At 36.4% G+C, this 27,438-nt stretch overlaps 1 protein-coding gene across 4 annotated transcripts in view; it reads right to left on the reverse strand.

Annotated features, from left to right (window-relative positions):
• LOC149788624 (uncharacterized) overlaps positions 1-23,037 on the reverse strand; it is a 59,514-nt gene extending 36,477 nt beyond the window's left edge. For 2 of the 4 annotated variants that reach the window (XM_089974707.1, XM_089974705.1), the window contains exons 1-3: positions 22,928-23,037; positions 7,504-7,576; positions 6,338-6,445 (exon numbers count right to left, since the gene is read on the reverse strand). In XM_089974707.1, coding sequence (XP_089830833.1) covers positions 6,338-6,445; positions 7,504-7,554 — 159 coding nt within the window. In that variant the 5' untranslated portion in view covers positions 7,555-7,576; positions 22,928-23,037. The remainder of the gene's footprint in view (positions 1-6,337; positions 6,446-7,503; positions 7,577-22,927) is intronic. The other 2 variants (XM_089974709.1, XM_089974708.1) reach the window with 1 other exon arrangement.
• Positions 23,038-27,438: the final 4,401 nt, after the last annotated feature.

Consider the following 27,438-nt stretch of genomic DNA (forward strand, 5'->3'; position numbering starts at 1 on the left):
AAGGTTGCCTATTTAAACATAATATAAATCACCAATAGATGAGTGTGTTTAAATCCAAGCATAATGAGTTGTTCAGTACTACATTAAATAAGGATGCATTACAGTCATATCATTACAAGAGATGTTTATGGGATAAAATAAATAGTTTGCGCTTTGTTTATCACAGGAAAGTGAATCTAAACAATAGCATTACAATAAATAATCAATATGGTGGACAGCATCGTAGAAAGGTCACTAGTGGGAAAACAAACATTGTTGAGAGACTCTGAGACAGCTATATATAGGAATTGGAAACAATGCCGAAAACGTAACTATACAGACATAAGGAAGGAAAAAGTGCAAAAGAGTACAAAGTGAAAATTAAATATCAACTCATTTAGCCCCAGTCCCCCCTGTAGGCATGACGAGGCCGTACCCTATTTCCGAGCTCTGCAGCATCAAGGTCATTTAAGATACACCAAAGTGGGTGGTATTACAACAAAGCAGACAGATATAGCTCTACAATGATACCAAATAAGCTGGACGTTCTAGTTGCACTACAAAATATAGAGGGAAAAACCTAATTTTTGGACCCGTTTTTTTTCACACACAATTCGACCGTGGTCGGAATCCGATTTTGTGTCCGAATATTAGATCTTTTTGCCTCAGATCTAAGGCAGACCGGTCTGAACTGCACACAGACAGGTGAACCTTTCCAAAAAGTATGATAAGGTGGGCATTTGGAATAAAGAGTTGTCTCGATACGAAAATCATGGGTTCGTTAAGCAAAAACAAATTTTAAAATCGTACCCTTCTGCTCATGCGCAAGCAAAATAATTAAAGGAAAACAATGTTTTTAATACAACTAGGCATTAGGCTAATGGAAAATCTGTTGAATGTCAATGTTTTAGGATGTATTCAGAAAAGGCCCCGAAAATGTGTTTCCTTATCGCATTTCAGGCGAAAACGACAAAAACCTCCAGGGCTGAATTAGTTAACAAAGACAAAAAGGAAAAATATCTAAAAACTACGTTTGTAAATTACGTACACTTTACAACTTCGAGACTAACCCGAAGAAGACGACTAAAAGAACGCACAAGCAACTATGAATCTGATAAACAAAATTCAAAACTTCTTGAAGAAAGAAGTATTTCATGGTGGAGTTAACGTTTTAATTATAGAAATCTATGGTTCGTAGATGCCAAAGATAATTTGCTGAACTGACAGATATAGAGATGTACAATATTTTAGCTGATGATTTCGAAGACATGTAATATTCTTAATTTGTATAAAGTTCATATTGGAAAGGCAATTCATGCCTTATTAACAGTTTATACATTTTGTTTCCTTTCAATTTAACAACTATATCATCTACAATGACTACAGCTACTAAATCATTTGCAATGAAAACATCTTCCATCGATGTTTACTCTTTTGAATAAAAGACAACTATAAACACAACATTTTTACTAATATCTTTTATGACAGATATAAAGTTTTGCACTATCACCCTAACGGATATTCCGTTATGTCTACCACTGAATGCTAACTTGTTTAGGCTGGTTGCCTTTTTTCTTCTCTTTCTTGCGTCTTCTACATTTGCACAATCAGATATCAGAAACAAGATATTAGTTTCGTGGCATACATGTGTAATTCCAATCATTTACTTTATTTACCACCACAATCAATTGCAATTATATTGTTACTTCTAAAAAGCCACGTATGTTACAGGTCTTATCGTAATTAAATATTGGATAATACAAAGTTCTTATATTAGGTTGCAATTAAACCTAATACAATCTTTGTCATTCCACAATTTGTAAAACAAAACATAATGTCAGTAACGGCTTTATCAAATACCTAACGTTATTTAAACAGCAGATATATGATATATGTGATATATGTGAGAATAAAACTGTTTTTGGTTTCTCTAACTTTTATAAAGAAGATATCAGATTTAAGAACTAGTTCGAAAACTTGATTGCTTGTAATACATTGATTTCTGTTTTCCTCCGTGAAACAAAGAAATGCCTCCCATTTTAAGTGATTTGGTTTTTTTTATGATGGGGTTTTGATTTTCGTGGTTTTATAGACTTACTGTAATAATACTTGAAAATGTCTTGCGCAAAAAGAATGGGAAATTTGTATTATGTTTACTGTCTTTGATTTAAACAATAATGGCAAAATAACTAAACTATAATCTACAACTAGCCTGATATTTTTGAATTCGCATGCTAATTTACATTCATTTTTAATATATTGTTATATTTTACTTCTTGTTTACAAATGTACTCGAAATTCAATTTTATGACAATATCCATGTTTCTTGTCTCTGAAACATAATCAACTATTTTATAAAATTGTCTCATTTACAATGTTAAGGATAAGTAATGTGTTGCTGATAATTTCCAATTTTGGTATTGTTTGTTACTTTCGAAACTGCATATAACACAACCTTCTTGCTCAACTTTACAATTTATATGGCACGTGTTGCGCTTTCTTAAAAAAGGTAAAGCCTTGTTAATTTATTTCAATGGTAATTGTCTCAAAAAAGAAATTGCTGTTCTAAATGTTTACCTGAGGATCTGACACAATCCACATTTCCGCTTAGTTGCACGTACGTGTGCATTTTTTGTTATATGTTTGCTAATTTACGTACTCCTATATGTAATCTATTAGCATGTGTGACGCCAAATTCTAGCCATAAAGATTTATCATCCGTGTGTAATTTATCAGCATATTAACACTAATATTTCTAATTTCAGTGTGTTTTGTTTCTCGTTGATTCTGTAAACTGTGAACTAATTTATATCCCTATGATTAAACGTATCTATTAATCCTTCTGCGCTAACCATTATTATTCTCATTGCTGCAGATACATACTTTTCAATATCATTTTCCCTTCCATTTTTATGGATTATCAATACTTATTTCAACTCAACCTTCGAGGAACAAGTATATAACTGCAACAGCAATAATTTCCTCTCTTGTATTGCGATCATAGAATGAAGCAATTCCATTTCTGTACCTTTGTTTACAAAATGTACCATTGTAGTCAAAATAATTGTATCGTACTACTATCACATATTCTCCAATTGAAAATTCAGGTAAACACAAATTGTTACTTCATATTTTTCCTAGTGTAATTATAATTTTAAAACGAGAAAGGGGCTAGAAAAGGCGCTCTAGACAGTGCCTGCTTTCTCTTAACCCTGATCAGAATACCGCAATTAATGGGAATCACAAATTAGCGGTCGAAAACGTATCTTAAAAGAAGACAAAGTTGATGCAGTTTGCCATCAGTGCCTGGAATGTACGCACTCTAATGGACAGCGTATTGGCAGATAGACCATCGAGACGAACGAACAGCTATAGTTAGTGGAGAATTGGCCAGATTCAACATACAGATAGCAGCATTTAATAACACTAGCTCAGCTGAGGAAGGTAAAGTCACTGAAGAAAGTTCCTAACGCACATTTTATGGAGTAGGTGAAGCGAAATAGAGTGATGTGAAGCTACTGTTGGATATGCCAGCAAATCATAGCTAATTAGCGGTACACAAAGTTCCCATATGGCGTGAATGACAGATAATACATATGAGACATCCATTGTCTGAAAAAAGACATGCAAGTATCATCAACATATATGCATCCACCATGACCAACCCAGATTTGATCTAGGACAAATTTTATAAGAACCTGGAGTCTGTTATTGTACAACTACTGAAGGCAGACAAGCTCATTGTGTTTGGTAACTTCAATGCTAGAACTGGTACAGATGACTAGACATGGTCATTTGTCATTGACGAAAATGGTTTTCGCAAATACATTCTTCTCAGGAAATGAGTTGAACACAACAGTCTTCCGTCTGCCAAACCGCATCAAAACGTATTAAATTATACTAACGCTTCAAGCTCTGCGTCTCATTGACTTACGTCATCATCAGGATAAAAGACAGGCAGGATGTTCGAGACACGAATGCAAACGACGGCAAAGCCATCAATGATGATAGCAAACCATACTTACATAACAGAAGATTATTCTGAGTTTATTGTTTACAGATATGGAGCCTGCATTATATACAGTGTTTGAATGTTTACGATACAACACAGAAAATGTATATGAATACTTAAGACCAAAAACGATGCTGACGAACGAAGGCAGTAAACAAAATTTGTCAAACGAATAGTAAAAATATTTTGGATAGTTATCGGTTTATGAATCAAGAGTAACTTATTAAAATCTAGATAATGATAACTCACGAAAGCAATACAAGTTTTGTGCAAACAATGGAGCTAGAGTATTTAAGAAAAGATATTTATTAGCACAAAATAGTGGATTCTTTTACAAGGTTAAGGAAATTAAATTATCACCAATCGATAAATGTTATCAAAGAATCTAAGGTACAATAGATGAAGATACCATTATGGTCAAGCTATCAAGAAACACTTCAATACATTAGATTGTCTTTGATGACTTTGATTTTTTTATTTAATTGCAGCTATACAGATCTTAGCAGACACTTATTGAAACATTCGCCCTCAGATAGAATTGGTAGAATCTGCGTACATAATGAATGGTCTTGACCGTGACCTACGTCCTCCGCATTATCAGTTATTTATACTTCATCGCCAATGTTTTATGTATGAATTGACTGAACATATCTTTTTTATGTCATTCAAATTCCTGTTCCAGTTCTTGGTTCTATCATTAGGATCCAGTTTTAGTTCGTAGGAAATTTGATTCTACTTTATTTAATTTCAAACTAGCATCAAAAGCTAGACTCGGTGCTATGTAATAATGTTCTAGATTTCGTTTTTAACATTTCACACAAACATTTCTAAAGTCTCCATACATATCGCAAGACATCAAAATATTTATATTCAAGTAGTAGTCACATACGTCACCAGGATATTTCAATTTGAAATGTTCAATTACATCTTGTAAATAATTTTTGATCTCCACCGTTGTCCATGGTCTTCCGACACTTTAAAAAAGAGGTAATTTAGTTTTGTAAGAACATTTTGAATAATAAATAATAATAATAATATTTTTCCTCAAACATTTATGTTTCAAGCTTTCAAAATGTTTCATGGTTACCGCGTATTTTCCATCCTAATATTCTTTCCAAGTTGTTTAACGATTTTCAACAACCCGAAGCTATCATGCACTATGACTGTCCTCTTTACAGCGACTTCCCTGATATTCATTTGAAATATATCGTGTGAGTGTATGTGATTATGATTTTTAACGTAGCTTTAACAATTTTTCAGTCATATCGCTACGATATATGCAGTGTGGCAGTTTATAGTAATGTCTAGCACTGGGGCATCATGCTGCAGACATGTAGCATGATGTCCCACCCAGTCACATTATCCTGACACCAGGCCGACCAGTCCCAACACTAACCTCTTAATGCTGAGCGCCTAGAGAGGCAGCTGTTAGTACCATTTTTGTAAGTTTTTGATATGACTCGGCCGGGGATCAAACCCACGACCTCCCGCTTCCGCGGCGGATGCTCTTACCACCAGGCCACCGGAGCGGTCATAATATATTGTTATGTTATACTTGCTAGACACAATTTATTTTCACCAACATTTGGTATGATTGTCACTTCCTAAATATAATAGCTTTGAACAAATGTTTTGACAAGCATTTAACAATCATAACCTGACAAATTATGTATAAATAGTTGCATATACTTTGGATGTCTGTAACTCAAAGCATATTCATTGTGTACATTAGTTTTCCTTGTTCTGAATTTTTTAAATGGCCTACCAAGTACATTGTGCATTTAATTTTAGTTTATGATCTTTAAATCCCTTGATCTATGGTACAATTATAAAATACCATCAATTTTAAAGACAATCTTCCCACCATTGGACCAGATGGTAAGGAAAACCTTATTGTGCATCTGCATCATACAAATATTTAGCCTACAGAGTTTCATTAGCATCAATTTTGTCAAGGAACTTCACCAAACAGGAGACCAGAGGGAAAAAGATAAACTTTATCGCCATTATATGCCAACCATGCAGATAACATACAAAGTTTCAATAAAATTCGTCAAGCTGAATGTAGGAGATAAGAATGATATCTTTTTCATTGGCGGAACGACGGGTGCACTGGGGCAACGAAAATATTCCCATTATAAGCATAAGTACTAAGATGATAAATGTGTTAGCACTGGATCTTACTCAGTCCAATAATTTGAACACGAATTGCACCATCAAAGAGATTTGAGTAGAAGAGGGGGGAATGAGAACGATTATAAAAAAAATTTTTTAGACTGAAACGAAAATTGTAAAAAAAAGTAAATTAGAAACGGAACGTGGAAGAAGTTATTATAGTTCACCTACCTCTGTTGTTAAATCTGCGTTCTGTAACAGAGGCCCAGTGTCACCAAGACCATTCATTCCCTGACTAGAACTTTCAGCAACTCCGTTCTCATTTCTTCCATCAGAACCCTACCAGATTAAATTGCATGCAAACACTGAACAGAATAAGAAAGTCTTCCCTTTCAACGTTTGAAAAATGCTTTTTTTTGCGTTAAAATTTAGACAGAAATATGGAAATATTATCACTAAATACTTGTTTAACCAGTTTGTTTATTACGAGGTATGCTTAAACATGTAACTCTGCGAACACTTGAGAGTAGAAATCAAATAATGATGGCCATCCTCATCGTACAAAGTAAGGCGGAATATGGCATCTAAATGCTGTATATATTTATCATTTAAAGTTTAAATCTCACAATGTAGTTTTAGCCACTCAAGAGTACAAAAACTGATCTTCAAGTTAATAGCGTCTTAGTTTCAAAGGAACATCAATTTATTTATAAAGCTTTATACTCTACTCTTGGGATTACTCGTTCATAAATGCTAGAATTGCATGGATTGTAGGTTCATATTTGTTACGTGGTACAGTTTCTCTCTTGTGAAAGTAAATAGGCGTTTTCGCAAGATACGGTCTCAGATAGATGATATATCCGTTTAAAATCTTCATTGTCGATGTTCAAAAATGTAAATGATGTTGCAAAAAGAAACTTTGAATTCATATATAAAATAAATTATTACCAACTGGCCATTGTAAATACAGTCATATTACGTTGAATTCAGTGATAAATAGAAACTCTTGCTAGACCTTACACTGTATGCAGGATATCAATATCTTCAAATGAACTGGAATACAATGTCATCAGATTGTTAGACAAGATTGTCTTAATTATCAGACTGGTCTTATCAATCGACACATTTCCTTTAGGTTCATACTGAACACATAAACGATTCCTAGATACATCTATTATATCTTTCGCTTAGTTTCATTCGTGTCTCTAAAATAAAACTTGCAAATGTCCGATCTTCCTTCTATTCATAAACAAGCAGTAAATACTTACACTTAAATGCACTCAGGAATATCTTAATCACGTAAAAGTTCATTCAAATCTTAAGTATTTATCAAAATATGTTTTTTACTTTTCTGGTCACATTTTAATGTAGGGATCTTGATGTAATAATGTACATACATTTCCACTGTTTCTTCCTTCTTTCGAAACACAGCAGCAACGACAACCCATTGTTGTCCTTTCTACTTTGCATCTGCAAAGATTATAAATAAATATATATATACATTCAAACTATTAGGTCTGAGAACTAAACTTACATTCACAAACCAGCCAAACTAAATTAATTATGAAATCCATAACCGATTGGTTCTATGGTATATTTTACTTACTGAAGCATCCCTTAATGTTTCAACTGTTATAATTTCAATAGTGCTAGTTAAACAAACTTACAGTGTTGCGTGAAACTGAGATCACAAGCTATGTTACTAATAAAAATACGTATTTCATTTAGAGATGGAGCACTTCGTTAAGATTTAAACACTAAAATGAATAGCGACTAAGGAATTAATATCAATCCACACATTTACAAAAGTTAACTAAACATAAAACATAACTTATTCTTACTGTATTTTTATATAAGCTTTAAATTGAAATGCATGCTTATAAAGAGTTCCCAAAACATAGAAACATAGTGTTTAACAAATACGACTAAGTCCACAGCTGGCTAAAGTCAGTTATATATTTTAATGAAAATGACACTTATAAATGTGATTGATCCCTTAGCCATGTCTTACGAATCCCTTAGCCATGTCTTACGGATCCTATAGCCATATCTTACGAATTAGCTATCAAGTCATGTAATAATTATCGTATTCAAAAAGAAAGGGTCCCGGTCACAATAACCTAATTTACAGTAGTCTGCTATTTCGAATTTAGTAAACGATACTTCAGGATTAACATCTCAACCGAGTAAAATGGTTGGGAACATAAGATATCTAACTTACTTTGTTATATCTTCTTGCCTCACAATTTTAGCCAGCTCGTATGTAGAAACCGTGTATATAATTATAAAAGATAGTTAAATCGTTCACTGCAATAAGTAAATTTGTTCTGGTGAAAATGGATAATAATAACTATGCAACGTTTCTGGTAAGCGTGCGTGTGTACATATGCAAATATTAATACACATTTAACATTCTAGTTACTAAAACAAAACCATCACAGGATTACATACATGCATATCAGACACTGTATTAGGCAAGAGTTCTATTTGTGTGAGGACAACAGGTAAGATTGATTGATTCTAAACGAGCTGCATATCCTATGAATATACAACTGCTATTATTATTATTATTATTATTATTACTATTATTATTATTATTATTATTATAGATGGATATCCCTCTCATCACCCCCACCTGACTTACTCATTCCTACCCGCACCACAGTGACCCAGGGTTATAATACAAAGTTCGTCACTAGTATGATCCATCTTCCTTTTTTACCACCTTAATTACAGTTTTTATTAATCTGATCCATGACTTTCTAACAAGGACCACAGGTCGGAAAGTCAAGGATGATTCCCTTTTTTCAGATGGCTACTCCAAAATCAATATCAATACTAACTTCGTGAGATTTTGTTCATAACGACAACTCGTAATAGAGGGACTAGCCGACAGAACAAACGGACAAATACATGTCATGTACAATGCAATGAGAAAACGACTAGCATGAAAAACTGTTAAAATTGTTAATGTAGAATTAATAAGAAGGTTAACAACGTCTTTTTTTTTCTTCATTTTCTTTCACTTCACAATTCCATTCAAGCTAAATGTGAAAATCATTTAGCACGATTCTCAAATACAAATCACACCAACACATCTTTTGGCACAAATCTGACCGTTGCCTAAGTGGTTGAAGTGTCCTCCTCGGATGCGGGAGATCGCATGTTTGAACCCAGGCCAAGTCCTATTAAATACTTATAAAATGGTACTAGCAGCTGTCTCGCTTGGCGCTCAGCGTTAATAGATTAGTGTTAGGACTAGACGGCCTGGCGTCAGGATAATGTGACCGGGTGGGACAAGATGATACATGAATGCTGCATGATGCCCCAGCGCTAGACATCACTATAAACTTTTAAACTGCTACATTTTAGACACCGTACCGATATGACTAAAATTGTGAAAGCTACGATAAAAATCCTAAAACACACACGAACAAACACATGCACGAATCTCTAATACAATATCACAACAAAACACCATTTGGCACGACTTGCTAATACAATATTACACCAAAACAAATTATTTTGCTACTTCGCCATTATAGAAACAATCCCGGAGTATTCTTACACCTGGTGCTACAGTCAACGATTCAGAATTTTCACGTTCATTTGCGATGATTCCATGCTTGCCTCGAGTTCTGTTAGTACATCAGGATGGTCCCAATTATCAATTTCTGTTTGATGCTCATCACATCATTATATTTTTTGTGTACAAGGGTGTCGTAATAAAATTCCAGAGCAGATATTTGTCAGCAAGTGGAACAAAATTATCATCAATGTTAACAGAGGCTGCCAGCTGATCCAAAACCTCGTCAGTAAATTCTGCTTTCACAACACCGCGATAAGATCCCATTATTTATATACAGTGAGAAAATCTATTCTTAAACAACTCCAAGTGTTCAGTGATAAGTAATAAACTGGGTACAGTGTCATAGTGTCATGTTAGGAAATCTGCAAACCAGTGTCAATGTTTTGATGCCGGTCCATATACGATCACAGATTGTGATATTCAGTTGCCCTATGATTGATTGTAAAGTTAGACCGGAATTCTTTAGAAGGTTTTTCACAACCGTTTAATGGCAAGGAAACCTCGGTCACTTATAAATCGTCAAATATAATTTTTCTTGATTCTGACATTGTCTCGATTTGTAACTTGAAACGCCGCAAACACGTTTAAGATCATGCTGGGTATTTATTTACCATGTAAATTATTCCGCAAGAGCAGTTGGTGTGTGGGTGTCTGTGGTAGAAGCGATAAACGGCAGCGTTGACCTGGTTCCCGACTGCATAAATGACAGCCAACGTGATTTTGTAGAAAGTGAATGGGATAACACAACAGCCACAATGTTATTGTTTTTAATACAACTCTACCATCAGCGGCACAGGCACCACTCCAAATTTCGCCGTTGGAGTTATTTTTGCGGGTTTATGTAACTGTGTTTAGCTCCAAAAATAACCTCACGAACATCTCTGCAAAATCCAGATATGTGACTAAGAGGAATTGTACACGAATTCTTAACGAGGTCCCCCGAAGTTGTCATTGATACTTGGCAAATCCACTATTAGATATACCGTTAGGGCCCACAACTATAGCTTGCACATATGCATCTTTGGCGGGGTTGGTGTATGTTTTAGGTCATCTAATTTAGTATTGTTGAGGATTTCAGATTATCAGAAGTATCCAAGATTAGCACCATTGTTGGACCAGTTGTTCTCGTGTAATCATCGCTATATCTGGCAAGTTCAATAACTGTTGTGGTCACATCAACGTTGTCCGAAATGGATTCGATTTCCTTTCCGTCGGTGGAATGACGTGCATTGTTAAACAACATCAAGATGCCATTTTTAACAAATCTCATTGTGGTATTAGCGGGATAATCGGTACTATCATTCTGTACCAGTTTTCCATCAATTTTTAATGCCTCGCCTGGAAGATAAAGCATAGACGTGTCTTATATTGGCAATTCTATTTTTAATTGACTGGGGTCTCTAGCTGTATCAGAATAATACAGGAAATCGCTCTTGCTTCGATTCACTAACGCAGACGCACCCATATCAAATGCTGGATCAAGGAACTCTGATACAGATACTGAACATTATTGATTTTCTTTGCAATTACGACATTGGCTGCTGAGCGGTCCCGTTAATAATTTTACTAACTGAAGGTGACATTAATTCAGTCGACGGTAGTGTAATTAGAACTGCCTCCAATGGTGATCGTGTTACGAATCGCCGTAATCTGTCTCGAATTGACTGAAATGCCCAGTTGTTTTATTCGATCCACAGCGACATTTTAATACTATCTACGACTCACAATGAAACTTGTTTAGCTATTGGTGATGTCTTTTGTCGTGCCTGTAAATAATTCACGAGAAAAATCACCATGGACAGTTCCATAATATATGACGAACACAGGTTTTCTCGCATTAATAACACGAACAGATTTCACATGTACAGGCATCACTGCAATTGCTATTGTTACCATTATCATTAACATTAAATTCAGGACGATTGCTATTGTACAGTTGTATCATTAATGTTTCAAGCCTCAGATCTATCAAGTGTCCACCTTGATCTACAAAGGAAAAACGAATATGGGTCAGCCGATTATTATGGCATGGAACATACACAGGTGCTGCGTGCGTGATCAATATAAAATACCTGGTTTCACGGCTGTTGCAAATCCAGAGAGAATAAAGCCCTAAACAAATACGTCTGTCGTTTCAGACCTGATTTCATACCTACCACTGATGACGTTACATGTTAGGTTAACCTGGGTTGTTAAAGTAACTCTCACAATGTCATGCGCGATATGATATCCCACACGTAAAAGTCGTTTGTCATCTGGAATGTTGCTAGACCAACGTAAAACCGATCGTATTGATGACCGTGCAACATCAACCCATATGTTGAGATTTAAGACGGCTCTGTTATCTTAAAAAAAGAACTTACGCAATTGCGATTTAACTCCCAAAATAATCTTTTGAATACAATCGAATAATTAAACTTCTTCATAAAGGTTAGTGGAAATCCGAATTAAATCCAACGCTGAAAGTGGTGATGTGCCTGTCGTGGCCCGTATCGTGGTGATGTACCAAGAGTCTTTCGTCGGATTACAATAATTAAATCTAGGAATTAAATCGATTTTTGAAATTTCACTAAAAATTCAAGTCTCTTTTTCCAAGAATGCTATTTTTGATGAGCTTTCTATATTTCCAGTAAATAAATAATTTGAATAAATTCCGGAGCAAATAAATTTCTGGAAACAACAATATTACAATTGATTCTGCTAAGAGCTTACAGCCGAAAAAAAATATTATTTCCGTTGACAAGATTATATAGTACTCTACCTGACCTCAAGTCGCAAATAGCATTTTCTAATAAAATCTTTGTTTTCTAATGGAATATTTCAATATGGAACTTTCCAGATGTTTACAAAATAAAATCTTAGTTATAATTAGAAGGACTGTTACTAAATTTATAATACAAAATGCTGATTATGTACGGTAAGCTAGGTATATTTATAGGGGAATTCCAATAAACCTACTTAATCCAGACCCAAATGCATATGTTTACCTCTATTAATAATCAGCCCAATATTAAACCCATACATATATGGAATATTTTAGCTATGTATTAGTTGCTTACAAAATATATATATATATAAAATTCAGGTCAAGTTGAAAATGAAATAGATTTTGAACAAGATTAAATCCAACATACAATGTTACATTACAATAACTTATAGTGAAATTTTAAAAACACTTTAAAACACTAACAAGCAAACAAGGCAAATTAAATATGCATACCAGATTTTATGGCAATGACAGAACTGAGTGGATTCATGGACACGTACAGAAATTGTAATGTCTTTACCAGTCAAAGTCGAAATTCTTCGTCGAATTTCTTCATTGATCGATTCTATGTCGTACGCGCCAGAGGAAATTTCAATAGTATGCTAGTTCGCACTAGTGTCTGCTGAAAACACAAATGAGTTATTTACGGGCAGACCAGCAAAGGATTGTTATCGAATATTAGGTCAACAATAAGACGCTCGCAGCGATGCAAGTGCGATTTCAAGTGTGCGTGAGTCATCAGCGGTCACAGGTTCAGACAAACATTACACTAAATGCTCAGATGGTTATCATCGAGGTTACGCTCTGGGCTGTATTTATAACCACCACCTGTTGCATTTCTCCATGCATATAATTCACGTGCCACACGCTTCGTCTCAATCTTGTCAGTACTCATAATCAGTGAACGAATATTTACATATTTACAAGTTCGTGTGTCAGAGCCCGATATATGTCTCTGTCCATAAGATATTTTGTCAGCAATCGCTAACAAATTGATGTGGCTTAATTGATGACTTCAGATACATTGTTACCTGCACAGTCTGATCCTGCAAGTATTTCCAATCGATCCACAGGGTCGTTAGGGTCGCACAATCCACTACCACGGCTCTTTCCTTGTTTGCCTGATATTCTTCAGATTTCTATAGTTTTCAGTTGTTCGACTATAAATTCATCGTACTTTTTATTCTTTCTTCCATCGGATGGATTTTAATCTCTCAGAATCTACAGGTTGATTTAGAAATTCTTCGAGAAGTAGTGGCTATGCGTCAGCGTTTGAGAAAATTTGGTTCCATACAGATTTGGTTCCACCGTTTCATTTTTTGGGGTTCTGCTAATGGAGGAGGCACAGGTACAGCACGTTGTTGTTTCTGCATATAAAATCTTCTTACCTGTTGTCTATGCGGCACTAAGTCTTCTTCCTTTGTGCTAAATTCGGGTTAGCATGTTGTAGTAGCAGTTTGTAAATTCTTGAAATTTACGTTGTTCTTCTTCGTGTGCTACGATGAATGGCCAATGTTTATGTGACCTATGACTTTGGGTTTCTGCGTGTTGACTTAGCAATTTCTGCTGGGGTAGTGAACGTTGAAAACAAGTCTCTCCATGACGCTTCGCCTTATTCAAATTATTCACCCCTATATGCATTCAGTATTTGATCCAAATGAGCCCACATACCGGTTGCTTGTTTGTTTCAAGACAACTCCCTTAATACCATTTTAGACTATTATATATCCATGTGTTTAGGATTTCTCTTAGATGGTAGTTATATCATGTAGTTTCTCCATTTGAGAGGTCTGTTAAGAGCAAAACGTACTGGACTTGTAAAGCTTGCCTTGCGAGCTTCTTTGTTAAGAAATTGGGGCGGTGGTTTTAATTCTAACTTCTGTTCCGGAGGCACGTCTGGACTTCTGGCAAGTGCCTCTTTAAGGTCTTTATAAAGTTCATTAGCAGCTTCTTCAACGTCTTCGTTAACATCCTCATCTGCCTCTAGCAAACGCACGATAGTTTCTGTGGTTCCTCTTGTTGCTTTCTTGATATCTTTGATACGTTTTGCTATCATACGACCTCGACCAGATTCTTCTTCTGTTCCTGTTAGGCCTCCCAACTCATATATTTGACTTTTGCGGCCTTCTTTCATATTCCGCATCAATTCTTCCTGTTCAAGAGCGATTTACGGAATTACTTTCATGCTTTTCTCTGGTATCACGGCCGGATTTTTTAATATAAAACTGTGTATTTGTGATTGATGAATTGGTGCATGAGACACATTCGTATCCAAACCCGTATACCATTTTCTCACGCGATTCGACGATACAGTGAAATCACTGGTTTGAAAACTCTACGGGTCCGAAGTACATGTAATCCGTGCAAACAAATCAAGAAATGAATCACACTTGTGGATGGCGGCACACTAATTCCAATTAATATTTTCAAGACCATGATAGTCAATGCCACCAATGTCATCAGCATATTACAGCTGTCAAGAATCACTTTAGGAACACGGGTGTATCACTGAGTCAAATAGATGAAGTTCTTGTGACAAAACAGTGGAAATATTTGTGCGGGATTGACGTGATTTTCAAACAACACATTGTCGTATACCGCTAGATTGTTTCCTTTGCATCCAAATCGTCAATGGTAGGGGCTTCGTTAATGGTGTATTATGTCACTTGTTTAGGCTCGAATAAACAGTAACACAAGAAAGAGTGAAAACAACAAGCTTTAAAAAATACAATAACTTATTTCCCTGGGAAAAAAATTAAAAATTAAAATAAATAAGAACTTACGGATTTATAGAATCAAATACAAAAATGATCCAAAAATAATCCGAGAATACAATTTTTGTAGCCCTAATAACAAAATGTTCTATTGATTTCACGTTCAAATCCCGACGAAGAATCCAAGATGGAAGACGATCTCGTATGCTACAATATGCAGTGTTGAAGTCTACAGTTCCTTGTAGAAATAAGAAGTAACACTCCGGTTTCTGATAGCTGAATACATTTTTATTTTTTTAAACTGTCTTTATTCCACAATATTACATGAGCACACGTATTTTCCAGAAATAAAACAGAATGAATCCTTTTGAATCCAAGTAATCTGAAATAACTCCAAACCAAGTAATTTGAAGTAACTACAAACAGCACAAAATAAAACGAACACTTTAACGGCCTAACTTCTACTGATTAAATCTCCAAAACATGGGTTAGATGAACTTTCTAAAACGCAAACAAAGGTCACGTGATCATCTAGAGGTTTATAGAAGGAAGTACTTGTTACAGCTCACGTTTACTCAGTGTGGCACAGACGAAAACCAATTATTTTTACTCTAAGAAATAAAAAAGAAAATAAAGTGTTTATATCTTAAAGACAAGGTCCCATCAGGACCTTGGAAACAATCAGTCATTTTAAAATAAAACTGAACTTGTTTACGAAGGTTGCTACAAATTCTGAAACAAGGTCAGGATTAGGATCAACACCTGGTGTTTATAAACTAACAGTCAAGGTCAAACTATTTTCTAAACAAAATATTATCTGTAGTGAATAAATTTACATTACAATATTATGTAATGAAAAATAAAATTAAAATAAACTGACAAACAATTCAAACGAAATACATATATATTAAATCAGATATAATTCAATCAAATATACATAACAGGTGCAAAAGATATCGCCGGTGGACGACAAAGTTTTCTTAGTGTTGTTTCCACTTCTCAATGTTTTTTGAACATCTTTGAAAACATCATAACACGAATGATCATCAGCCGATGGCGCAATCACGTACAACCGATCATAACGTAAACATCGTAAATCCATATTCAGCACCAGTTGATTTTCGCCAATGATTACTGCACGAACGGAGTTTGGAAACACCGTTCCATCACCATGCATAGACGATTTTGATGTTGCTTGTGCAGATTAATCTGAGACCAAAAAATCTTTGATTTTTTTTTTGCCATGATGCCATGGAATAATTATCTATCGTATAATACGATCATGTCTTCTTAGCGCAAGCGATGTCGCGCCAAAACACGTACTGCCAATCCAACTCAAGTTCAAACACATAATGGACGATCAGCGATTACTGGAACTTGTGTTCAACATGGAGCAAAGTAGTTCACGATTTTCAGGAAAGCGGCAAACGATTCAAAAGGTCACCGGAGGAGATAATATTGCTTCCGCATCAACAACGTTATCATAGACACCATGGAGTAAATAGGTAGGTGATGTTCAAACACCTAATGAGGTCTATCAGGAATATTTGTCATTTCCTCCACACGATCGTGTCCATGATCGACAAAGGTAAAATACGCACCTACAAATACGTGCTCATTATTGTCGAAGTAACCAACAGATACGAAGCGGCGGACGCCCAAGGTTGTTATGAGTGGATCATGGCAAATAATCTCTCGGATCGGTGGATGTGATGCTGCTCAAATGCCATTTGCGAGTACTTGTCGGACACGTCAGTATACATCGTGACCATGTTATTGTGAAATGATTTAATCGTACTCTTGCAGAATGGTTATTCGATCATCAGCACGCACAGGAATTGTTGATGAGGCCAGAGCGGTCTCAGGAATGGGTAACACGACTACCACTAGTCATAGCATCACTCATATATTAAAATCGTACGCATGACTGGATTAAAACCAGCCAATGCGATTCGACAAAAGACTGTCACGAGAGACCCCACCTCCAATCACATCATAATTTCATCGTTACAACCACTCGAAGACAAGTCTGTTCGGGTACTCGTACGCACCTAGAGAGCTGGAAGGCTGACAACAACGTCGTGCCACCGACCCAGTATGGTTCATATACGTATGTACAATTTCGGAACGGATTCATACTCCAATATCATCACCTGGCGCTACAAAACCTCCTAGCCATGCACTTGTATGAGAGGTATTGCAAGTATCTGCAGCAAATACGGAACTACCACCAGGATTTGTTTTGACACGTTAACCAGTATCAATCGTAAGTTGGTTCACAATAGTACGATGACGAAACGCGTAAGTGGTGATTCCATCAAAGAGTCTCCATCTCTTGGTATCGAGTGAGAACAAACTCACTTTGGTGCATTGTTATAATCCCATACAATGTTTCTTGGAATGGATGACATTAGCCGTGTGTGAAAACTCACGACGGTCTCGGAGACATTCCAGGTACAGTTCGTGTTTGTAATCATTCTTTATAATCACCTGAGGAACACCTTTAGCTTTTTATGCTATTGCCAGAGCTCTGGGGTCAAGCCATAATCGAATATATTTTGGGTAGCGGTTCCACACACTCATCACTTAGCTTACCGGGGCATTCATCTTTAAACATGCCAACCACCTTTATATTGGTGCTACTAAACAGGCGATTTTCTTTCGGATACTCGCTCCTTTAAAATTCTTTGACCAAACTTGATTGTGCCATGTCCGCGTACACATCATCGTTGGTGATATGCATCAACAACGAATTCGTGTCGGTGTATAGCATCTTGACCCGATCCTGATGAAACGGTTTAATCTTGTCATAGTAACTTCGTACATGAGCAGCCTTGACAAGTCCAGCACGAGAGAACCAATAAGGATTGGTTTTGTCAGTTTGAGGTTTGATTATTTTACTGCGAGGGGCAAAAGGTCCACCATCAAAGACTTTTCAGGTTTCAAAATATGGGTCCTCAATGAGACTTTGAAGTTTGTCTTGGTCACTATCACGAATAAGATCGACTCGGGTTCGTTTTCGCAGTTTCTCCGTGGTTTTCTCAAACACCGCATTGTTCAAGGCTTTGTAAAAAGTCCTTTTCAAAGTCACTGGTGGCCTTTGTGCAAGGTCCGTATTCATCTGAATGGACGGGGCCTTCCAAGCTTGTTGATAAAATTTGATGGATTTTGGTTACACGCATACCCAATCGCAGATACAACTACAGATTTTGTACTTGTAGTCCATAATTGTGCTTCGTTATAAGTCTTGGTACCAGTTTAGAGCATTCAGTATTTGCAGCCGGACTCATTAACGATCGCGCACTGATGCGTGGACAATCACTTACCGAGCACAGAAACCTCTTCTGAGGCCAACTGATAATTGTTGTGTTCGTCACGTAAGTGTTCAGGATATCCCAGATTAACTTCAATGCAATCTGTAAACACCGTGGATGTTGTGATTGCTCACATGATTTCACAGATTAATATGTGCAGTATTGATCCATCGAAATCCACCATGTATAACGATTATTGGGATCTAGATTCTAGACACCTGTTGTAACTGATGGGGCCAGTGGGGTCATACCCATCCGTGTTGGGGTCGTGGGCATGAGTGTATCTTTGACTTGACATGGATATTGCGCCACGAAGTGGTTACTCGAGAAATACATGCTGACCAATTTCAGCGAGCAATTCCAGCTCAGAATTTCTGTTTTGGACAACAATGCATCCCAACCCATACCCAGTGATGAAATGCAGTATCAAGACATTTCTCAAACAAGCGAGCATCAATGCGTGAGTGGGTAGATGCAAATCATGACAGTCGCTCAGGTTTTTCCTCTCGAATGCTGTCCACACTTTCTTTGTGTGTTTGTAATCATTTTCTGAAATACCTTCACGTGACAACGATGAATAAAATGCTTCGATCGGTGACAAATAAGTTTGATCAAATTTGTTTCAGTCGTTCATGTACTCGTAAGGGAACATGCCTTTTTCATCAGTAGGTTTGTATTAGGGGTGCTTGTACCCCGTGGACTATATTGACGAGTGATTTTGATGTTTTCTCTCGTCTGATTGTTTACTAACATGTCCAATGACGAATTAATAAACCGTAATGTATCGATGAACTGCAATTGTTCCATCTAAGAAGTCGTATATTTATCCATGTTGTTGGGGATCACGCTTGTCGGTAGGTCTGATACTGTGGTTACTGCTTGCATTATTAAGTAGCCATGGTACCCACGCAGGTTATAAAACATTACAGGGATTTTTGTTTTATTGGGGTAAATTTGTAGTTGCGAATTACACGCATAGCGTGACGCAGCTCTGAACGCAACAGAAATATGACAGTGATCTTTAATTGTGTCATCGCTGAAAGTAAAAAGCTTTTCAAAAATCCAGCAATGAGTGGCTGAATAGATTTCATGGACGTTTACATCCGTCTTAATTGCTTTTCCTAGTGAATCTAGCTTCCGTCGAATCCATTTGGCTGTGACTTTCATCTGTCTGATAAATACCTTAACTGCGTTTAACAAGCTTGCACTGTGGGAACGATGAGAGACTGGCATCTCTGTTTTTCCATCGCATGGAACTACAACAAAACAAAACCTGCATGGAATTTGTTCAGGAATGTGCACTGTTGGATTAATATCTGACGCTTTTATCTTTCGCAGCAACAGACTAAACAACATAAATACCGTTACAACAATAAAAAATCTTCGTGAGAACTTGATCTTAGTCAATTACAAGGAAGAACTGGTCTTTGTAGAAGCCGACGAATTTGAAAATGTCATCAATGCGGCTTATGTGACAGCCCATGCTCGCTTAAAATTTTACTAAGCTTTAGAACTGTTACGAGATCACGTCCTAAATATTACGGCTACCTATACCGGGACCCACAAGGAATAGTGCGACGGAGCGTAAAGTGAAAGGATCGACTCTCAATTATCAGAACAGTCGACTGGTGCCTTTGGCGTATTGAAAGAAGCCTTGTTGTCTGGACAGGCTTTAAAGTGACCACCGAGAATAGAACAAGATTGTACGTTTAGTCACACACCAAATCATCAATCGACCTTTTGGAAAAAGTGTATTGTGCCAGAAGCGAATGCGACTTCCCAACCACTTCACTTTACCGTACGGACACACTGTAATAAAAAATTGGTTCCAAGACTATAGCCACTAACGAGAAGGATGACTTCGACACAGCAAGAATCGAGTGAGAGACACAATTCCAATAAGAAACTCGAGTGCGATGCTGTGCCTCACGATGACATCACCAATGTCGTACCACATCTTAGTTGTTTATTTACTAACGCCATGGAAAACTATGTGCAACTAGTACAACTTCCAGACTACAAGACTTTATCTTATGGACACGCTGATATCACCCAGAATAAAAGGGAACGGCTTCCAAGAACGACACTTCATTGCGAGGGTAAGCGCCGCGAAATATAAATCACTCTACACATGAAAAAAGAGAAGAAACAAGCATCATTGGCCTCTATCACCACCACCAAACCGTCACATCAAAGTGCGTCTAAGAAGGAAAGGGATTGAGTAGACCTAAAAGAGTATTTTAGCATCCAAATGACTCAGACAACGATTTCGAGAACATTTAGGACGACAAAATACACCTACACGGTGAAATTTAAAGACTTCACGTCTGACATTCCAGCCGAGGAAGCAGCAGGTTTCAATATGGACTTATTTGACTCCCTGTTAGAGGAACTCAAACATCAGTGCCACGTCAAAGATCGACGTCGTTTGAGCCTATCTTTATATCACGACAGACTGAACTCTCCTGTATGTTTTATGTTTAGTACACCTGCAGAATAAACTTCTTCCAAACTTTTAAGGGCTATTGAAGACATGCAGACGATGAGAGAAAAATGTGACATCATCGATGAAAAAGTGACCATTCATATGGCATACTTTGTACCTCCAATGGAAGACGACAGTGACTGCACTTGATCAGCTTACCGATAGATGTACCTAGCACGATGAACATAACAGCAGATTTACGACTGAAAGGGAGTACGGGATGGGAAACATCTACGCTGGGACACAAGTGGTAGATAACCATATTTTAAACAACGTGTGTGACTGATATAGAGAGAAACATGAACTTTGTCATATTTTATTGTTTGTTACTTGCTTTGGCTTTTCTTAAAAAATGAACATTTAATGTAGCGTGAAAGAAAATGGCATTATTTTATGGAATGTAAATATGTTGTATATGAAGTGGGTGAACTTTAGTTTTAAAAAGAAGTTTACTATAACCAAGAACTAAATAACTTGTAAATAGGTTTGTTTCATGTCCAAATGTTTATTATATTAAATGAATAGTGCTTAGACCCTAGCACAGGCCACAAAGCCGATGCATATAATTGAATAAAAACAATTTACCCATACAATTGACTTTTCTTATTGGACTCTGTATTCTATCTGTGAGACTTTCTTTGGAACATCTCTGTCTTCTTTACTGTGTGTTTAGATGAGTAGTTGTTTCTTTCTGTATGTCTATGTTTGTCCCTATTAACCCTTTGTCCCTAGAAATAAATTTCACCCAATAAAATGTTTTGACCCTATAAACCCCATGACGCCAAACAATGTTCAATTCCCACTGACTCCAAGAGACATTCCCATGTTAAATTCCCATTAGAGCCAATTTTGACGTTAATATCAATGACGCTAAAGTTGCCCCATACACTACTGATGTTATAGAAACTATACTAAACTGTGTAGTAGTATTGCGATGAAGACAAATCAATACAGAGCTTTTATTTATAGTAATGCAACCCTCTCTTTAGAAACTATTGATAAAAAACAGTACATTCATTCATTGGAGTTTCATTACAATCATCAGGAAATATTTTTCATGCATACAACTACTTATCGATCAAAAACACATTAACTCGCAGTTTGTATATTGATCACTACCATAGGCTTTTCTATTTCTACAATCACTGCAGAGACTACCCGCCCATAACCACAGGGGCTCGTATCGTTGTTTACAATTAATCTGTCATACATGTACTATATAATAACTACAAGGGAGGAAACATCGGTGTTTATTCTTAGATATGTCGCGCGAGCAAGGAGACAAGTGTCCTCCTTTGTAGTTATTATATAGTACATATATGACAGGTCAATTTAAGCAACAATACGAGCCCCTGTGCCCATGACTGCATGACTCAAGTCACAAGAGTGTGCATGGAGTGCTTGCACCCCCGCGGACAAAATTTACATGCAATGGTCACTTAGGGGCTAAGTATGTCAAGGGAGTGGGTGGAATTACTCCACTAGAGACAAAAATGACTAAACGCAACATTTCTTACTACATGATGTATCTCTTATGCCTGGGAAATTATATGCATTCATTAGAACAAAATCGGGGCTCAACCGTGAAAATATGAAATGGTAAATGGAGGTTTAAGGGACAAAAAACGATTGGATTTCTTCAACCTTTCCTCTGAGAGACGACCCTTTCTTGGCTTGTTTAGCCCTTTCTCTTGTGATACTTGCACCTGATCGAAAAGCAAAAGCACAAAGCATCAGAGAGAGAGATACAGAGACAAAAACAGACAGAGACAGAGACGGAAAGACAGACATAGAAGCACAGAGAGAGATGGTTTGTCCTGATTTGAAGTCCTAATTTCTCTAGACCCCACACGCGTACCCATTCATTTTGGTACACGTGTGGCTAAATTTAGTACTATCTACACGCATCAAATCAATCAATGGATAAGAAATCAATGTGAATATTTACTTACATGAATCTGTAGCACTTTACTTTCTATATTGATGGTTAATAGCTAGTCTCATGATGTTGTTACCTTTGCCATCTGCTCCCTTATGAAGTGAACTAAATCAGAAGTACGGGAATCCCGGAATCTCTACTTTCGGTTTCAAACGTCAAGGCTGTTTTGAGTCGAACGAAGCATCAAAGTAGTAGTAGTAGTACTAGTAGTAGCAGTAGTAATAGTAGTAGTTTTTTGGTAGTAGTAGTAGTAGTAATTGTAGTATTAATAGTTAATAATGAGGGTGGTAGCGGTTGGGCGAAATACGCCTATACTGTTCTCACACCAAACAGAAAAAGTGAACGTTAGTAGTATAGAAAACGTTTGTACTGGGTCATTTTCTATCGCTAACCGGTATTGTCTATTATTCAAAATAACACTACTTCACCAAATGACCCTCCACGGTTTTCAATTTGTATTTATAGTTATGAAGGTAATGCGTTTTATCACATAAGGATTAAATAATTAAATTAATTAAAGAAAATATAGAATACATTTATGCCTAGTCTGACACAAAAGTGTAATATAAAGGTTTAATCGAACTATTAAAAGAAGAATATGGAAATATTTAACTAAAATTTAAATCAGACAATTGTATAATATATTACCTGATTTTATTGACTGGTATAATAATTCATATCAGAGATCGATATATATGTCACCAATTGAGGTCACTGACCCTAAAGATAGGTTTATGGTATAGATCATCTTACTAGTTATCTATCAAATGGCACAGAGCTAGTATTATTAGGATCCCAAAATATAAATATATTTCGTCCAATCTTCCTAATTTCATTGCAGATTATGTTTACAATTAGACAACTAATTTTAGAACCTACTGCAATATATAAATAACTGACCTAAATGAGGAGGAATATTTTACGAGCATGAGTTATCTCTATGCGGCAAACAAGATGCCGTTATTTAAGGATGTGAAAATATTGAAAACTAAATAAAAAGAATGATAAAAATGTGTACTGGTGAAATAAAAATATATTGTGAATCGTTTTCTTTTTCGGAGCTGGAAGAAAGCATTGTACCACTAAAGTAGGCTCTAATTAAACTGATAAATTGATTGCTTAAGTGAAGTTTAAACGGTGCACAATGCATCCATCTATGGGCTCATGATGGGACTCTTTGTGTTGACACTGGGTACCCACCAAGACATGATGTCATTGCCAACCAGTACATCTTAAAAAAAAAACATGACTCACTGTAAATGTCTTGTCCTACTGAGCCTATCCAAAAGACTGGATGGAAGATTATATTAAACACAGCGTCAATAGTGTTTACATCCATACTGAGAACTTTACACACCTGCAAGATGTGTTTCAGATGTAGATATTGTATTTGACCTAGAATAATTTAGCAAATGTTTTTCTCTTCCTCTGCTTCTTTATTTCCATGTTTTGGGATGATATGTTTTATCGGATGACAATGACGTCTGGTTGACAGAAAAGAACCGTCAATTTACTTATCAAAAGAGAATATATCCCGGACTGCGGTTGGAAGTGGAGTAGATTTGTTCCTCGCCAATAATTTGTCCGTGATGCAGAAAAGCTTTTTGCAACCGGTACCCTGCGTGCTTTTGTATTGATTTTGGTGGATTTTGCTGCATGAACTATATTAGTAACATTCCTTTTGGCAGCTTCATAAATCTGTTTATGTACTGTTAGACCAGATGACATCTACTTTCTCTCGGTCTTACGGCGTTCCCTCTTGGCGGCACGCAACTTGTCGCCTCTACTGTTGCAACTTTCTCCACCGAGACTCGATTCGAGGATGTACAGGTATACTTATCGAGTCTTGAACGCAATCAAATGTGGAGTTCTTTAGCAGCAGGATTTTATACATTTGCCAGGTATGAACTAATCTCGTTGATTAGTTGAGTTCTGTTAATGGACCTAATGTTACGTTTCCAAGAGTAAACATATGGTGGTTCAAGGAGAGACAGACCAAAGAGGCATATGATGCATAGGTGGTCTGATGCAAGTTCATGGGGACTATAGTGGATCTCAAAATATCCTCTTCAGAACTATACACAATCCAATCTAAAATGTGGCCACGTCTTTGGGTTGGTGTGCAGACAGACTGTGCCAGCTTGAAAATTTGAATATAATCTAAGACTTTTGACACACATAGGTTTGTAAGCAGTCGTAATGGAAGCTGAAATCTCGTAGAATCATTAAACCGCTATTGGTGGAATTTCAAAATTCAAGAAGGTCGGGAATTGTTCCAAAACTAAAGAATCTGTGAATTTATTTTTTCGACTAGGTGGTGGACGATAAAGGCAAAAGAATTAGACTAACCTTTTCTGCAGTTTTAAAGTTGCTTGAGCGTGTGAAAAATATGTAGGTGTGAAATTGAAGCAGGTTGAGAGCGTGAGGCAAGAGAAAATGGTATTATTTGCAAAGAACAATGACATCAATACCACCTCTAGGAAATAACTTGATCATGTAGCTGTCAGGGAGTCAAATCGGATTAAGCTGAGTTTCAGTAAAACAAATTAGACATTGTGTTATGATCTATTATAAAATTGCAGATCACGGTTCGTTTTTCTGACTTTAATGGGCATAAATAATACTAATAGTGTGTAAACGACCTGTGCAATTGATCCACTATATTAAGTCAAACATTTCAAAACTGATTCATTCAGGAATAAAGTTGGAATTTTGTGCACAAAGTGTACGTATAATAAACTAATAAATACCAATAAGCGAAGTCAAAGTGACTTATACGTAGTTTGTATCACGCATAAAAAGATATTAAAAGTAAAAAAATTGATGGCGGTAATCAAACGGATCAAATTAAGTTATTAAGATAAAGATATTATCAAAATTGGTACTTGAGCCAAAATGAGAACCAAATACATTCAGGCAATGTTAGCAATCTTTCTTTTCTGTGTTGTTCTCTGTGACTGCTATTGTGGAACAGGCATCTTCCGGAAAGCTGGTAGCTGCTCCGGCATATGAGGACTTCCATGGTTTGTTTCTAGGTAGCGTCACTGGACTTACGCCTCCCTTGTTTAGCAGACTGCCTCGTGTTACGCCTTCCCTTAGAATTTCCATGGTGCCACATTATTCGTCAGTACAGCTAATGTTTTCACCGGTCAACAGTCATGGTTCTGGTGGTGCGTCCTAACACTGTCTGCCCTACATTTTTGTGAGCTTCCTCGTGTTGACTGCTTCCTCCTGTCACTCTGTGCCTGTCCTGGTGAATTCGTATCAGCGGCATATAGTAAAATGTCATTCAGCTAGCAGAGTAAAGAAGAGTAAAACATGATGGACGTAATAAACAAAACAAATACAGACGACGAAGCTAATACATTATTCCAATATACAATACATTCGAAACAGCTATATCTAGCCTGGTTGATGATTATGAACCGGAACTGAAAAAATCTTTCCTCTTTTCTGATCTTTGGAATGCATTTTGCTCCCAAAACAAATTATTGACCAGGGTGGTAAGCGGACTGAGGTGAAAGTGAAAGACACGTTTTGTTAGCACAGTAACTATATTTGAGGTTCAGGCCGCCTTCTCCAAATACGAAAGAAAAATATTCTTTGCTAGGTCTACCCCATTATGAATTGCATGCACAATTTGCCTTTATTATTGAGCTATTTCAGAAATATTGTTGAACAGAGTTTTATTAGTACCACTATGCCTTTTCTCGCAAATCTGCCCAGTTCTATTATAAAACAATATTGTCACTGAATGGTCTTCCCTGGATGCCGAGTAATTTCTTTATATTTTCTCCATTAGGAAAACAGAAGCTTGCATTCATCACAACAGCATCCTACACTAAAGTGATTTCTGTCTAACTAGTGTGGCAATGTCACAAAGGGGCAAACCAGCAAAGAAAAATGCAAAATCTTAGAATTCTAACATTACCAGTCGCATTACCATGGATCTATATGACTGTTCGGTAATGACGTTTAATGGAAAACAAATATGCAACAATTTCAATGAGACAAATTGTCACAGGCCTAATTGTAGTATTGCATATATGTAAGTAATTAATGCAAGATTAGCCAAAGTTTGATCACATTTTACCAGAATGTTAAGAATGAACACTGTTTAAGGCTCCAGGTCAAACCTAAACAGGTAATAAGAAGCGTTAATTATTACCTGTCCATGGTTCAGCAATGGATAATATACAAAAGAAAAAGTTTATTCCATGTTTATGACTGCCACTACCCATAACAATATTGACCGGCTTGAACAAGACCTCCATGATCATGCTGGTATAGTTTTTGACCGATTAAATAAACGGCTGAGTTAAGGTGTTCATACTGGTGATCAGAGAGAACTTTACGAATGTTTGAATGTCACACTTTATTATCTGTTCGATCAAAATCATGTATGTTTCAAGAACTTACTGACACCAAGAAAAAAGGGTTTTGTGATAGAACCTTTTCATTCTCCTCCTTATCCCATGTAAAGAGTAAATTCATTAGAAATAGTTACCAGTAAATACTCAAAGA

This window comes from Sinohyriopsis cumingii, chromosome 11 (genome assembly GCF_028554795.1).
Source record: "Sinohyriopsis cumingii isolate HCF-2022 chromosome 11, ASM2855479v2, whole genome shotgun sequence".
NCBI classification, from domain to species: domain Eukaryota; kingdom Metazoa; phylum Mollusca; class Bivalvia; order Unionida; family Unionidae; genus Sinohyriopsis; species Sinohyriopsis cumingii.